Source organism: Zonotrichia albicollis, chromosome 2, assembly GCF_047830755.1.
Source record: "Zonotrichia albicollis isolate bZonAlb1 chromosome 2, bZonAlb1.hap1, whole genome shotgun sequence".
Classification (NCBI taxonomy): domain Eukaryota; kingdom Metazoa; phylum Chordata; class Aves; order Passeriformes; family Passerellidae; genus Zonotrichia; species Zonotrichia albicollis.
In genome coordinates this window covers 90,843,603-90,859,863 of record NC_133820.1, presented here as the reverse complement: position 1 = coordinate 90,859,863, position 16,261 = coordinate 90,843,603, and the positions used below count along the sequence as shown (strand labels likewise).

Below are 16,261 nucleotides of genomic sequence, written 5' to 3'. Positions count from 1 at the left end.
ATAATTCAGGCCCACAAGAAGCAGGTTAGTCAGACCTTAAAGTTAACTGAGACTTCTGAGGCTACCTCAACTATATGCTCTGCCTGGCTCTATGTTTCTGTTCATACAACACATGTACATGACCACTACAAAATTCACATTTCCCCTAACCACAATATCTTGAAAAGGCAACAGTGAATGTAAACTACTTAAACTACTGCATAACTTATTTTAAAAAAATCTGGAGTCCTCTATGGAAGTTAATTTTCATAAAATAAACTCAAGATGACCAAAAAAATGACAGCAAAAAAGAAATACATTTACTATCTTAAATTCTCCCTGTGGTGCTCACATTTTCAGAGCCTGGTAACAGTAGGTGATTTTATAAACTATATGGTGTGACAGAATTTAATGAATATTGGATGACTAAGAAACCCTAATTCAACAACTACTCACTATAATGTGCTGAACTTGATAAATAATAGCAATATTTATTAGACCTCCAGCATTTACTTCTGTTTAATATAATTCCCTTCTTTTACTCAGTATTTAAGATATTTAGGAAAAGCTAGGGTTAAAGGTCCTGCTGTATCCTAGAGCTCATTCATATTACAGCCCTAACACTTTATTGATGTTGTATTACCCTCATGTGTTATTACATTAGGACAACAGCAAAATGAATAAAAAATGCTTAAATGGGGGGCCTGGGGGGGAAGCACAATCTGTGTCTCAGTCCTGCAATGGACTCTTTAATGCATCAAATTCCACTTAGGAACACAAACAGATTCTTGTATTTCTCAATTCTTTGCTATATCTGAGTCTGAGAATTTTCTTTTCCTGGTAAGAGTCATTAAAATACCAGACTACTCCTCACACTGACAGAGAGCAATGCTGGAGCTCTCCAGACATAGCAGAACATGTTGTGTATGAGTACCAAACATCAAAGCCCACTATCACACATAAGGGGCTGGTTTATGGTCACCTGTCTTCAGCTTCATTATCAAAGATGAAAAAAAAAAGGTATTTATGAGCACTACGTTCTAAGGCAATTAGAAACTACATGACACAAAAACAGCCATCATATTCTTCCCTATGGCTAAGGCAAACACGGCTCTCACCCAGCCACGCTCAACAGTTCCATCAGCACGGGCAGCTGACACACAGGGATGGTAAATCAGAGCTAACTTGAGACACAGAAGAAATGAATTGCCAATACATTTGGCAATACACATAAGCTGAACTTGCTGTGACACACTACAAATCTCTGCTAATTTTTCTCAAGCCAAATTGTTGACAACTCTAAAACCTAAAATGCAGAAAACAAACACCACGGCACAATGGGCCTGTAACGCTGTACCTTTTTAGCCACATTAATTTTGTTCTTAGCAGCATGACATTCTCAGGAGAGAAATTAGTTTCATGCTAGCAGAAATATATGTATTAAGACACCAAATCATGAGTACCTACATAAAAACAGTTCTTCTATTTTTTAATATGACAGTGGAAGTAAACAGGAAGAGAAAGCCTAGAGACTCCATATGAGCTCCTCAACCCAATGCTCTGAAGCCTCCAGTGTAATTAAAATCTCTTTCTTTGGTACCACGATGGACTACGTGAAGCAATCAGGCGTCTCCCACCCTTCATTTTCAATTCACCTCTCCCCCTAAGCACAACTCCCAGCCCACCCCATCTACCTGACAAGTGACAGCCCAATCTGATTAAATGCTTGCAAGGGAGGGGACTCATGGGCCTCCATGACAGGCCAAAAGTGATCACCATGGAGATACATAATTACAGCTGTCAACGCGTCTACTGTCCTGCTGGCATCAATTTGATTGCTCCCAGCAATAATGATAGACAAAGCTTAGTGTGCACTCTCCTACACCCAATCACTTTATCTATTCCGTGGTCCATTTAGCTGACATGCAACATTCACACAAGCAAATAACAGCAGTAAGCAGAACATTTAAGGCATTTTAATTGTTTTTTCCTTGTATGGATGGCTCACAAGCGCAAATGTTATTACATAAAACTCCTGCTGCAGCATTAATTGAAGAAAGATTTGGTGGGACAAAGACTGTAGGGGGTATAGTTTGTCCATTATCACTTGTACTTTCAACAGGTCTCACGTTTGGAAAATTGCAAATTGCAAAAACTTGCAAGGGCAAAATGTTTGACATCGTGTTAGCTATTACAACATGGTGAAAACTTCTAACAACCACTGGAGTACTCATTATAAATTCTTATTAAATACACTCTTTGTTTCATTAAAAAGAAGTTTAGATACATCCAGTGATACCTTTTTCCCTCATCTCCTCTTTAAGAGCACATAATGCCTTTTAGATCTTCACAGTTTTTTTCTGCTTTCAGACTTTGAACACAGCATGAAGCCTTAAAGACCAGAAAGGGTCAGGTCCCTTTGGAAAGTACACGGGCAAAAACAATTTAAAAAGCGAAATAAATCATATATCCAATAACAACTCCACATTTAAGATTCCTCCTGTAATCTCTCAGTATTTTCCGTGCAAGCAGACTGAATAATTGTATTCACAGATGGTACAGTCTCATCACTGCACTGACACAGTGTCACTCATGTATATGTGCACTTATAATTTAAGACTACCTTGATTTTACAGAAAGGCAGTGTATTTGCTCTTTACACCCAGCAGAAAACACTGTTTGCTAAACACCTATTCTATATGGTTAGGCTGTATCCTGAAACATGTAATAACCACTGTAAGAAACTCCTCTTTAAAGTCTACAAAGCTAAACAAAAAGCGCTGGCAGTTTCTCACTAGTGTCCCCAGTTTTCTGTGCTTAAAGAGTTGACTGAACAGTTCACTAACATTTTTAATGTCCACAAGTACATTTACTAAAACTGTGTTTGAAAAACTTAAGCTTAAAGTTATAGAACAAACCATTTCAACATGTATTGGTTCAATGTTATACCCAATCTGAACATTTTTAACCCAGTTTGGAACTGTTCACTTTTAAGCAGTTTTTCAGGTTGCACAAATCAGTACTGCCATGTCCTGTCCCCACTCTGGCAAAAAGCTGGAAAAAAGGCCTGGTTTACAAAGCAACTGAATATTTATAGTCTTTATATAAGAGAAACTCAGCACCTATGAAAAACCAGAGCAGTTACTTACATTTGGCACATGCAAGGGTTCCTGATACTGAGACAGTTTACCAATGGATGGCAGGCCAAAAGATTTGTAGGGGTCCTGGAAAAAAATTCAACATGAGAAAGCATTAAGCTTTTGCAGATGTGGAGCAGATAATGTTTAAAAGCTTTAAGTAGAACAGAAATTGCTACTGGAATGACTCTGCTTTTTTGCCCAGAATTACTTGTGTCAAAGAACATTTCTTCATCCATCTGCCCCCACAAATCCAAATAAAGAAATGGAAGTATATAAATTCTCTTGCATCACTTAAAAAAAAAGGAAATAAGTATTCTGCACCAGTTGCAATATACAAAGATGACATTTTCATTAGCTACACTTGGAAGAAGGATGGGAAAGTATTCAGGAGTATAAGAAAAAATTTTCGGAGATAAAAAGGGCAGTTAGAATTTCAATTATCTTAAGAAGTCAAACCGATCTTTATGCCACTGGAAACCTCCTACATGTACATAATGCAACACTAATACAAACTTAATAGGAAAACAAAAATATATGGCCTACAGAATAACCTAATTCATGGCAAAGTAGTTGGATTCATTACTCATAAATGTGTGGAGATCTAAGATGAACAAAATAAAAAACCTAAACATCAGTTACTCCAGTGTAAAGCCTACTAAAACTCAAAATAGTTTCCATGACAGTCACAGGGCAAATATTTATTCTTTATCAAAATAGTCTGGACAACTTTGAATCAGTAGAGGAATTTGGAGGTTAGATGCATGTCATGAGATAAAAAGAAACATAAGATGGTCTAGGTAACAAAATTTCCAACAGATAAGTAAGGGGAAAAATGTCTCAAAGTACTGAATTAGTTTTGAAATGCCAAGTTACCTAAAATGTTCCTGAAACTAAATGAAGGAAGATAGGCATTCTTTTCCAGCCCCCACCCCTGGAAATGTTCAAGGCCAGGCTCCAATGGGGCTCTGAACAACCTGGTCTAGTGGAAGGTGTCCCTGCCCGTGTCAAGGGGGTTGCGATCAGATGATCTTCAAGGTCCCCTCCAACCCAAACCACTCTGTGATTCAATGACTTTTTTTTTACTAAACAAATTTTCATTTTCATATATCAAAAGTGACGCCAAAAAGACATTACATCAAAATGCCTTGATGGTGCTTGAAAACAGGATTTAAATATTCATAAGCTTCTTTAAGGTAAGATGGAGACTCACACCATAATTATAGTTATTGTTTTGGAATGCACTTTCAAAGTTTAGCCTATAAACTGTGGTTTCAGAAAATGTGTAACTTGGTTTTTAATGACCTTTTCAAAAGTTTTACTAAAACAACAAAAATTCTGTAAGACATTGAATTTCAACTGTCTTTTAAAGTCAACAAGTTTCAACAACACATTTCAGAAACTTAGAAAGAGTGGTTAACTCTGGTAAATAACTCCAGCATCATTAAACGTGTACTGAACATGCAGGCTTATTTCTAATGACATTTGCTTACCTCTCTCTTTTATCATCTTTACTTTCAACTTTCAGGAAAAAGCTATGTTGAAACACACACCACATTTTTAATTAAAAAACAAGAACTCGATAATTCTACAAAACCTCATTAACCATTCATGTTACAGGCTTGAAATCATGACTTTCATATGATATTCCTTGATTTCACCTTGGCATCTATCCACACCTGGGTATTATTACGCCACAATTCAACCACCTACCCCCTCCTCCCCATTACCACTCATTTACCTCAGCATAAACTCGACATTCAACCGCCCAGCCGTTGATGGGAATATCAGCCTGTTTGTGCCTGAGAGGGTAACCCTTGGCAACACGGATCATTTCTTGGACTAAGTCCAGGCCGGTAATGCATTCTGTGACGGGATGTTCAACCTGCAAGGTCAAGAACTGTCAGTCAGTAGGTAACAAAAAGCAACCAATAAAAAAAAGCACCTCTCTGTAAACAAACGCAGATAAATAAGAAATTTCACCTGCAAAAGAACAGAGAAAGACCATGTTTCTATTTTGGTCTTTTTCCACAAAAAAAAACAACCCTACTTAAACTCCAGCAACTGCTGCCTTTGCATAAGAACGCAAAAAAATAATTAGCAGATGACAATAACTGGGAGCAGCACACAAAAGGAAAACTACAAAGGTGACCTGGGAGGATTTGGGCATTTGTAGGGGTTTTTTGTTTGGTTAGGGGTTTTTTTTTTTCCCCACTTATTTTACAAATTCAAATGCATCCGGTGACAATGAGTTAATTTTTCTTTGTTCGAAAGCTTTTCCCATTCAATTTTGTTTTGAAGAGACTCACACAGTGGCCATAACTATATTTTGAATGAAAATCTCCAAGTAGCTGATAATCAACCCATTCTGCTACACTTAACATGGCACATACAGGAGCCGCTACCAATTTTCCACAGAACCGGCGTAGCCTATATCTCACCCATTCGCCTTCTTTCACTAACCTGTCCTGACAAGCAACCAGATTAGCGTAATCTTGCATCAGCGCAGTGTAGCAGAAATGAGCAGATGGATCCTTCAATTTTTTTCCCCCCCTCCAGACTTATCTCTGTTTAGTGCTTAGCATGCACAATAGCTGGGCTGGACCAGCAGAGCGGCTCTGCGCGCTCAGCAAATTGCCGCTAACGGCTTTGGAAGAGGCTGCCCTGGGAATTGCCGTCGCTCGCGCTCACAGGATGTGCGCACAAGCATGTACACGTGGGTGTGCACAGGCACATGCACACGCTTCTGCCTTCAAATGGGCACAGAAACGAGCACCTTGATTAACTTGAAAAAACCTTTAACTAGGCATAGGACAGTAAAAAGCAACCAAGGTGATTCCTTCTGATCGCCCCCACATTGATCGAGTTAAAAGCACGTTCTTCCCACAGAAACAGCTATACCACCAGAAACCATGACACAACTGCCATTTTTGTTATAAAATGTTTGTGCTCCAAGCGGAAAAATACCTCAAGAAAACGCACTTTGCAACTGCTTGTGGTGAGATGTCACACTATGTACCTTTTCTGACACAGGAAAAGGTCACTGACCAAACCACTTGTCCTTCTTCCTTTAAGTATACAGTATTAAGGAAAACATTCAGTCATTATAACAACATTGTGGCTTACCAGAACAAGTAGATGCTTCGGTCTTTAAGAAAAAACGCTTTGTAAAAATAAACAGATGGCATCCATAATTAGCCCTGTGTGTGCTGTGAGTTTGTTTAGAGTTTCAACAACATTTTAAGACGTTTTGACATAATTTTAATGACAAATCATCACTGAAACAAGCACCTATTCTTTGAAGGACAAAAGTGACATTGAAATGGGAATCTGATTATACAGTTTAAGGATGTACCTTTGGGACTCAATCTTGATTCTACCTAACACATGATACTTTCCAGCATGTCAAGCTTAATAACAGTATTTTGGGAATCTATGAAACATCTCAGTGTCTGTCCTGCAGTGTTAAATTGAAGCAATTCAATTTCTATTAAGACTTGAAGTTTCTATTAAGACTTGAAGTTTTAATAGAAACTCCCTAAGTTTTAATAGAAAGTTACTTATCACACATTCATATTTGGACTACTTTGGAATTTAAGTTTTAAAAGATTACCTTTGAGCTGGGAACATGTTTGGAATTCTAACATTCCAGGTAATTAAAATACTTTTTCTTTTTCCAAAGGCATTTGCATTATTTAGTTATACTGCCATTTTTCTTGGACAGCAATTGGCATTCCAGATTCAATAGCTTCATTGTTGTTTTCAGTTTTATTGTTGATGATCAAAATAAGATGGAATGTCTCTGAAAAGAAAAATATTTTTGTTGTTTGCTTCTTAAGTCTCACAAACATTTATTTAATCCATTCTTCAATACAGATCTTTGACTTGGTCAATATTTTCTTCTGTTTCTTCAAAATACTCCCTTTGTGTCTCCACACAAAGCTGCAAATTTGCATTCAGCAAATACGTATAGGAAAAAATGTTGAGGGTTTTTTTGGGGTGGGGAGAAGTCCTACTTTATTTTAGGACTCTGCTTCAACTACTACTATTTAGGCATAACATAGACAATTCCAATCATAGCATTAATTTGGGGTACCAAATACATTTGAATGCATTTTGATATTTCTTAAGACTATCAGATGAAATATAGTAGAAAAGAACTTTAATCTTGAAATCTCTACAACAACTACAACTAATAATTGCCTAAAGTATCTGTTGTAAAAATCACTCTTATAAGTCAGACTTCAATTACTTCCCTCTTTTCCACTTTTTACTTCAGGTGCTGTCTTTATTCCGCCTGCCTGTTGTAGTTCCTTCTCTTCTACTTATGCTATCTCCCCTCTCCATCAACAGACTTTATTTGCCAGCATATGGAGACTAAGTCAAGTACTACATTTCTGACAAGATGAAGGCAAGTTTGCTCACAAATGGAGCTGAATCTCACTGAACTGATCAACTCCTTTAGCTTTAGGCCATACTCAGTTTTGCAGTCGACTGATGCAAGATGTTGCCAGTGAAGCCCAGCCTTCGAAGAGCCAGTGTTGGTATGGTCATACAACAGTAGCTACATTCACACATTACTGCTGACTTCAACAAAATGGGCAAAACCAGACATGTCTGCAGCAAGCATTCTACAGAGCATAGCTGTATCAAGACAGCTGTACCTTATTCTCAACAGGACAGGCAGAAAAAATTGATCAGCAAAAACTCTCAATCAGCCAAAAGTAACACCTTTACTATCAGTTCCTTTACTTATACCAAGTCTGCTCATAACCAGTTGATAACAAGTCATCATTTCAATGCACTTAAGAACAATATACACCTCCTTTAAAAAGTCTTAAGTCTCTGTAAGATGCCACTTATATTCCTGCTTTCAAGTCCACAAAGCTATACCTGCTATGACCAGCAATAGCTACACAGAGTAAAGGGAAAGCGCTTCCCCTTCATACTGGATCTACTGCTCTTAAGACATTACAGCAACTAGATTTCCCATGAGCATTGCAAGTGTTTTTGCTTCACTAACCCCTTCCCATTTATACAGCAAGAGAAACTAGTGGCAAAGCCTGTCAGAAAATAATAATTAGGTCCCAGTTTACAGATAGTAAAGCAGGTATATAAGAGTTGGGGAACCTACCAACATCACAGGCCAGTTAGCATCCATCACCAGAACAGTATGGAAAGGCTCCTAATTCTCCTCTTGTTCTGTGACTGCCAGTGGTTTTAAAGCTTTACCATAGTGGGGTTCATCCAGAGCTACAAAAACAGTCATGCAGTTTTTATGGACAGTAGGAGCTGAGAATTAAATTAGTGATGACTGTTCCCCTTATATTCAGGGGAATAATTCTGGGACGCATTTTTCTCAAGACTATCAAGGCACTCAGATCTAACAGCAAACACTTCTGGACACTCACAGACTGCTCTTGTCCCTGCGTGTATAAGGCATCAAGTTACTCACACACCAGCTGGAACATTCAAGCACGCCACATCAGCCAAGAAAATCTAAATTTCAGTAGACTTAAAACTACAGCCTATGTCACCCCTACTACTGTAAGTCCCTAGCTGGTGTCATATACCCCTTTACATTCAGATAAATAATCTCAAAACTAACTTTCAACATACACCTCAGTTTCCAGGAAATGTGATTCACCTGGAGTCCCACAGGCTTTGCTGCTGCAGCCAAATCCAGTATCAACTGACCCAAACTCACCAACTTACAGACGCTTCTCAAGTCCCTGTATTTCAGTAAGCCTGGTTTCTATTTCGGAGAACTGAACAGCAACAGAAGCGCACACATGTTCTGCTCTTCAGGCATGCAAGCTTCCTGACTACTATGAGCAGGAGCACACTGGGGTCACATCTTTCTGCAAAATAGTTCAATGTACATGGGGTTTGGGAGCACACAGCAAAAAAACAGCTTTTCATAAAGGCTACTGAAAAACAGACAATGGTTGGACTAATATACAGAATGAATGGAAAGCAGGAATACATAACTGGGTAACTACAGGAATCCTACATAACACTTGCTGTTTGCTTTGTGACATATTAGATACAACTGAAAACTGAAGGCAATCAGTACTACTAAAATTTCCATCAGCTATGATGTTCAGGTAGACTTATTGTTTCCCAAGTAGGATGTAGAAATAAAAACTAATGCACAGACATTCAGTAAAAACTAGTTTTTTAATGGTAGCATATAACTTTGAAAAGGTATTTAATTTACTTCCTCATAGGAAGTAATATTCCAATAATCATTGACACCTTTTGCAAGGATTTGTTTCTACATTGTATGGGACAGACACATCTTATGTGGCCTATGAATTCTGAATCTTTTCTGTATTTCAGACAAAGAGCACACACTTTAGGTCAACAAGTCAATTAGCTCATAATTTCAACATAACTTTCTCAATTAACATCCTGCACTTGAAAAAACATTTCTCAAAATTTAGTAACTCTACACAATTTCCATCCCACTACATGCGCCATGTAAGAAAATAAAGAAACTAGTATCCACAAAACCAATACTTTCTTTCCTAAATATCTAATTCCTGTTTTTAGTGTATTTAGCTGTAGTATTAAAGCCTTCTCAGAACACTTCATTCAGGATGGCTCCGGTCACACCACAGCTATTCTTTGGTTTACTTTACATCAACTTCACCAAAGCAAAGAAACTAAGAAGAACTAACTAACACTGAAGAATGACCTTTTGTTTCTCCACTTATTAAGTAGTCTCCTCTTTCTCTACGTTTTTTAATAGTATTTTATGAGCGTTACATGGGAATGTCGTCTCTAAGATATCATTCCATGCCTTGGCAGCACTGTTAATGGCATCTTTCAGATTCAATGACTTACACAAACAATGTTGTTCTCTTCTGTCAACAACAATTAGCAATGCTTTTCTGTAGTTCTTTTGGGAAGCCTGAAAAGCAGACAACCAGTAGATACATAATGGAAGTTGCATTAGGAGGCAAGAATGTGGCAAAAATTTGGTTAACTGTTGTCGGCTGACCCTCTTGTGTGAAGAAGTGTTGTTTGGCAGTAAAATCACCTTTCAGTTCTAAAAATGGCCATGAACAGCTGGTATAAACTGTGTGCAGAATGGATTCTGGTGGGCTTAGCGGATTGGTAATGGGATAAGAGACCTTTCACCTTTAGGTCAGTAGTTCAAATTCAGCCCAGGTTAGCAGCAATTGAAAGTCCTTACCATCTGACACTGTTTGTCAGTCTATTTAAAATGACTGAAGCAAAGTGTTGTCACAGTAAACCAAGAATCCAGTATTAAGAAATATGAAGTCTTGGCAAACAGCAGAAACAGTACAGATTTACTTTGAAATCCCACCAATCTGACTTCACAGAAATCTACTCCTCTAACTCCTGACAGACTGTTTCTGTGCTCCCATTCTCCTGCCCACCTATCACAAATCATCCTCCAAGCAGCTCTGCACAACCAAGACAGCAAGATCAAAGCTTGCCATCCCATGGGTCTGCTATAGATACCAAAATCACCACTTCTCTGTGGCTTTAGGTGGCAAGCTGGACTCAGCTCATCACTTTGGTATTTGTATTTTGTTCTTACTGCTACATATAGTGCAGCTACAATATTTTCCAGCACTAATATCCTTCACTAAGCAAACATGTAGCAGGTGCCAACTGGTGATGAGCAAAGAATAGAAATACAATTAAGAGGCTGTTAGAACCAGGAGTTTATAAGCAGTGGAGCACCAAAGCATCTGCAACAGTATTTCTACCTACTTTTAGACATTTTCCTACCATGCTTTTTATATTTTCATGGGTGGACAAACGCAAGAAGGGAAGACATGTTGCATGTAAAAATTCTTCCCATGTCTTACACTAGTCATAGCCCATTTTGCAAAAAGACAACTCTCTGGAATACATAATTTTCCAAAGGTCAGTAAAATCTGATGAAAATCCAGAAAGTGATAAACAAAAGTCTTAGCGCTGGGTAATGTTTTGCAGGTCTGTGGAAGGTTACTTACCTTACTTTATGCCTTCGAATCAAGTTACTTTAAAAACATTTACATAAAATATTCTTTTGACAACTAACTGTAAACTAAAAACATATGTATGCCATTTGCTCTTAGCAAATCTCTCACAAACACAGGAGATTGTTCTAAAAAATTAATTTTTATTTCCTAAAAAGTTGTGACAAAAATACTCAAACTGACACATGAAGAGAAAACCCATTGAAATTACCATATTTCTCAACTCCAATCTACACATACTATCTTTTCAATTACATTAAGCAAATTCAGTTACATTTTGAGGAGGAAGGGAGTACTCACATGTTATTTAAATCTCACAACTCATCAGGGAGGCAGAAGGTTGGGAACAGGCCTGAGACACAAACATACCAATTGTATTGATTGTAAGTGCTCGATTCACATCACTCATTGTACATTTCTCTGTTTCTCTAGCCAACAAGAGATGTTTCTCATTTCAAGGTACTACAAACATCTAAAATATGGGAAATTTTCCCTTTGCTGTCACTGTTTCACATGTACGAGGCTCAGCTATACCACACACAAATGTATTAACAGATATTTTTAAGTACAGACCACAGACTTCCTTCATATAAAGTCCAAGAGAAACAACACCTATTCTTCCAGTGAAGAAAAGAAGAAACTTTTCTGGTGAAAACCAGCACTTCTGAAGTACCTTAGATTTTAACATAACTTGGAAGCCAGAAAGGCTATCAGTCTAAGGGGTCAAACTTTGTATTGATTGCAAAGCTCTTGATAAGTTGTTCTGCACCAGGACTGCCCTTGATTAGGCTGATGACAACTAGGCAACAGAAAACACACCACACTATGAGCAGCTATAAAGAATCAGATATTCAACATCTGGTCTGCCTTATTTAACAGTGGTCACTGCAAAAGTGCCCAGAAATTCTCTGCTAGCTTCTAGGGCAGACATCTCTTATGTCCTCTTGTAGAAAGTAGGAATTAGTTTTACTATGCAATCATACAATCCTCCATCTTATGAATCATGCTTACCAGCTTGCCTCAAAGATGGAAGAAAAGCAAATACAACAAAAGAACATTGCCAACAGCAAATAATAAGCCATCCTAGCTGAATCACTTAGAGGCAGTAAAACATCTGTAACAAATTTGTGTAGCATACAAAAGACACAATGGAGCTGATTCACCAATTTTCTTTTGCTTCCCAATCTTGTATAGTATTGCAGCAAGACTTAAAACAAAACCTAAATAAAATATCAACTTCCTTCAAGGTGCTATTTACACTTCTTTTGTGTAACTATAGAACAGAAAAGGTATATTCCCAAAGAGTCTCCAAAACACCAGCAAAATAACAATACAACTCTGATTACTGCAAAATAATTTACCAGAAAGACTGAAAGGCATCCAAAGATACACCAGAGGGAGGGAGGGGAGATATCAACATGCAGTGCAAAATCCTGGACACAGTTTAGTTAGCAAGTATATTCTGAAGTCTGTATCCAAACTAAAAATGCGACAGTGATCTGATCAGAGATTGCTGAAACATTAAAACAGACACAAAATGCATAATTTAGTAGAAATGCTCTGATGATGGTGACAGGTAACTGTGTCTAATGCATGCTGACAAATATCTTAAGAGGCTCATTTATGGATTAGACACCCAGCATTTTGGAAAGCTCTTCCAGCTGTGGAGTGTTCAGCAAGAACAAGGCAAGTGAATCTGTTAGACACTGATCACAGTTAGGAGATGCAAAAGGAAAAAAAAAGACTGAAGCAATACAGGAACATCTGGAGACTATCCTGGTCCTGAAGTTAAAGCTGGACAAGCTCCAGTAAAGTTTCTAGGTTTGGCTCTTAATAGTAGGGAGCAAGGACAATACATTAGTTGCATAACTGTTAGCTGAACAGAAAGTAAATCTTGAGACTTGGGAGAAACGAGAGATCAGTTGGGTAAGACTGGGGAAAAATCAGAGACAATTGTTACTCCAGACTCAAGCTAAAATGCTAATCAGAGACAATACAAAGACGGGATAGAAGAGGTAGAGAATATCCAAACAAGTACTCTAATTTAACATGAGTAAATTGCTTTAAGAGTTGGAAAGAATGAGTTTGCTATTACAGGGGATTGTCAAACTGCTTAGGCTATATTTCAAAAGGAGTACAAAGTCATTAAACACAGGACTGTGAAAGCTTTCTTCCTGTCTATCTGGAGACCTTAGAAATTTGGGACTATAAACACATACCAGTGGATATTGCAGTGTGAATACACTGCAAAACAGCAAAGAATGTCTTAAAAACAGCCCACAAAAAGGAGCCCAAGGATATTCCATCACAAATCCCATTTAGGAACTCATGTTCAATAATACTACAGCAAGGAAATGGTTTTGAAGTTCTAGTGGATTATGCAGAAAACCATAAATTAATTTTCTTCTATGTAAACAAGAATGTGGAGTCACCGAAGAAACATTGGCTCAAAAACTACAAGATGGAGGAAAGTGTAAAAAATATGACCAAAGTGAAAGAATTATTCATAATATTTTAATGAACTATACATTGCCATTAACCACCACTCCCTCTCACTGAATCTAAGGTGGACCTGATAGTGCCTAGCAAAGGCATGTGAAGTGACTGTCATGGCTAATTCCAAAACCACTGCTGTCCTGCAAGGCAAGAAAAAATTTACCAGCAGTCTTCCCCTGGCACAGAAGATCATAACACTCCCCAAACACTCTTTAATTTCTTTACCCAAAGCATAAACTTACCTAATCATAAATTTACCCAGTTGTTACATAGGGTCATGCAAAGATGTCAGAGGATCTCATGTATGTTTTATCATGTACAAGCAGCACACAGGACATAACCCTAATGAAATGCAGCTAAAACAGAATGGGAAGCTTATCAAACTGGTGCTTGATTCCACATTTCAGTCTTTCTGGCGTTATTTAACAAAGCGAGAAAAGGAGGACAAAGGCAACAGAATGGACTCACTTACAAGTTGAACACTCTTCTGGTATTCAAGAATGATATCCAGACTTCAAGTTATATACTTGCTTTCTTAGCTTATGACCAGAAATCCATCAAGCAGTGAAAAAAGTGGTAGAGGGGTTCATCTCTTCACTTGCAGTGCACATTAGAACTGACTACATGAATTGCCACAAAATTCCTTCACCTTGTCAGGATGCTTTTCACACAGTTGCATTCAAGTCACAATTTCAATCATATGCAGATTGCTTAGTGCTCATATACACATATTGTTTCAATCACACTCCTAGAGAAACTCAGCAAGTGATCACTAAAGTATAAAAAATAAGAAAGAAACTTCAGAGACCAGTAGGCTTCAGGAAAATCTCACAGCACAGTGGCTAGCCACTTACTGTGAATTCACAGTGGCACTTAGCAGTGACCTTTAGCAAGGTCTTTAGGTCAAGTGTAACAAAGAGAAAAAGCTCTGAACATTTACTTGAGTGCTGTGCAAGGGCTCACTGCTGCAAAGTCTTGCATAGGCAGGTTTATGTGAGTAGATCTTTTCAGTAAGTAGATCTTTTAAGTTCAGTGGGAAGTGCTCACGCACATCAAGATACTTATGTTTAAATCTTTGTGGGAACAGACCTTTAAACATGGGAGAAGGTAATGGTCTGTTTATTTAAATAACACTTTTCTGAATCTGAAGAGTTGTTTTTCTTACCTGAAGTCTAGTATTCATTTCCAAGAAGTAGAAATTCTTACTGGAGTCTACAAGGAATTCTACTGTTCCAGCAGAGGAATACTTTACTGCTTTGGCAAGAGCTACTGCTTGTTCTCCCATTGCTTTTCGAGTTTCAGGGTCTAGAAAAGTGCTGCAATGTAGAAACAATTACTTTTTTTTTGTTAAAAAACAATAATTATTGTATCATTTGCTTTTCTGTTTAAACTATGGTCAAAAGAGGACAGCACCATTATAAAGTTATGAAAACATGTCAAGACTGTCAAATGTATGTCTTCACACTTATATTGTCCCTAAATGGATACACTGCATGTTTCACAATTACTGCTAGCGTATAGGAAATTCAGGATTAATAACCACATTCTCTAAAATATAAAATAACACAACACTCTTTAAACAGTGAGAGCTAAAATAATGCAAATTAAATGAAAAAAGGACATACAAAGCAATGCAACCTTAGAAGACATACTTATTATCCACATTAATTGCAATACATTCTTTTCCACAAATCTTGGACACACTCAAGGGCACCCAAAGAGCAGCTCAGCTACCACCTTGGGAGCCACTGTGAACACTGCCCAAATGCCAAGGGCCCTCATTCTAGGAGAGCATTCCACAACTTGCACTGGGCCAGTGAATCAAAAGACTCTGAAGTCTTTCTGGAAGCAACACATTTTACTTGTTACTCTCTTCTGTACCATAAATTCAGATTTAGATTAACCTATGCAGATTAGATAGACAGATGGATAGATAGACAGACAGACAGATAGATATGTATTTCTGTGGTATTCCGCCAAAGCCTTGAAACCAGTTGCCCCTCAACCTGACACACTGATTTTTCAATGAAAGAACATGTCGCTATTCATCTTACATATGCTTGCAAATACACTTACTATTTATATTTCTGTTTTGACTCACATTAGATACATAACTCAGCTGTCATTTGTAAAGTACTTTTGCAAGGGAATAAACAGACAGTCACTTCTACTTTGCCTCTAAGTTACTCTGTAAAACAAAACCACCAAGTGTTACATATTTCTCGAGGTGGCTTGAACAGTGGGCCCTTATTCTGCCAAGGAGCAATCAGGGGCCCTCACCTAAAGTGGCCTCAAGCCCAGTGAAGGTCCATCTGGAGCCCCAGACTGCTCTCAGACAGAAGCCAGTGCTGGGCCAGGACTTATCCTCCAGCACTTACTGTGGAGTCTTTCACTGAACCCACAGAAGAGCTAGAGACTTCTGTCACAAACCATATTTGACAGGACACAAGAAATGAGCAAATATCTAGGCAAAGTAGGAGACAGTGGAATAATTTTTTTCCACTGGAAAAATGCTACTTCACATCTCTGTCCTTCCAGTGCCCACACAGGCACATTCTAATAGACCATAAGGCAGGCATTTTCAGATTTCAGGAAAAAGTTTCTTTCTTGGCAAACAATGAGACCAACATGAAAAGGAAGTCAAGTCTC

General features: G+C 38.0%; 1 protein-coding gene across 3 annotated transcripts in view; it reads right to left on the bottom strand.

Moving 5' to 3' along the window:
• PCCA (propionyl-CoA carboxylase subunit alpha) overlaps positions 1-16,261 on the bottom strand; it is a 274,960-nt gene that overhangs the window by 154,761 nt on the left and 103,938 nt on the right. For all 3 annotated transcript variants that reach the window (XM_026793634.2, XM_074535667.1, XM_026793635.2), the window contains 3 exons: positions 14,778-14,928; positions 4,858-5,001; positions 3,129-3,203 (listed from right to left, as the gene is read on the bottom strand). In XM_026793634.2, coding sequence (XP_026649435.2) covers positions 3,129-3,203; positions 4,858-5,001; positions 14,778-14,928 — 370 coding nt within the window. The remainder of the gene's footprint in view (positions 1-3,128; positions 3,204-4,857; positions 5,002-14,777; positions 14,929-16,261) is intronic.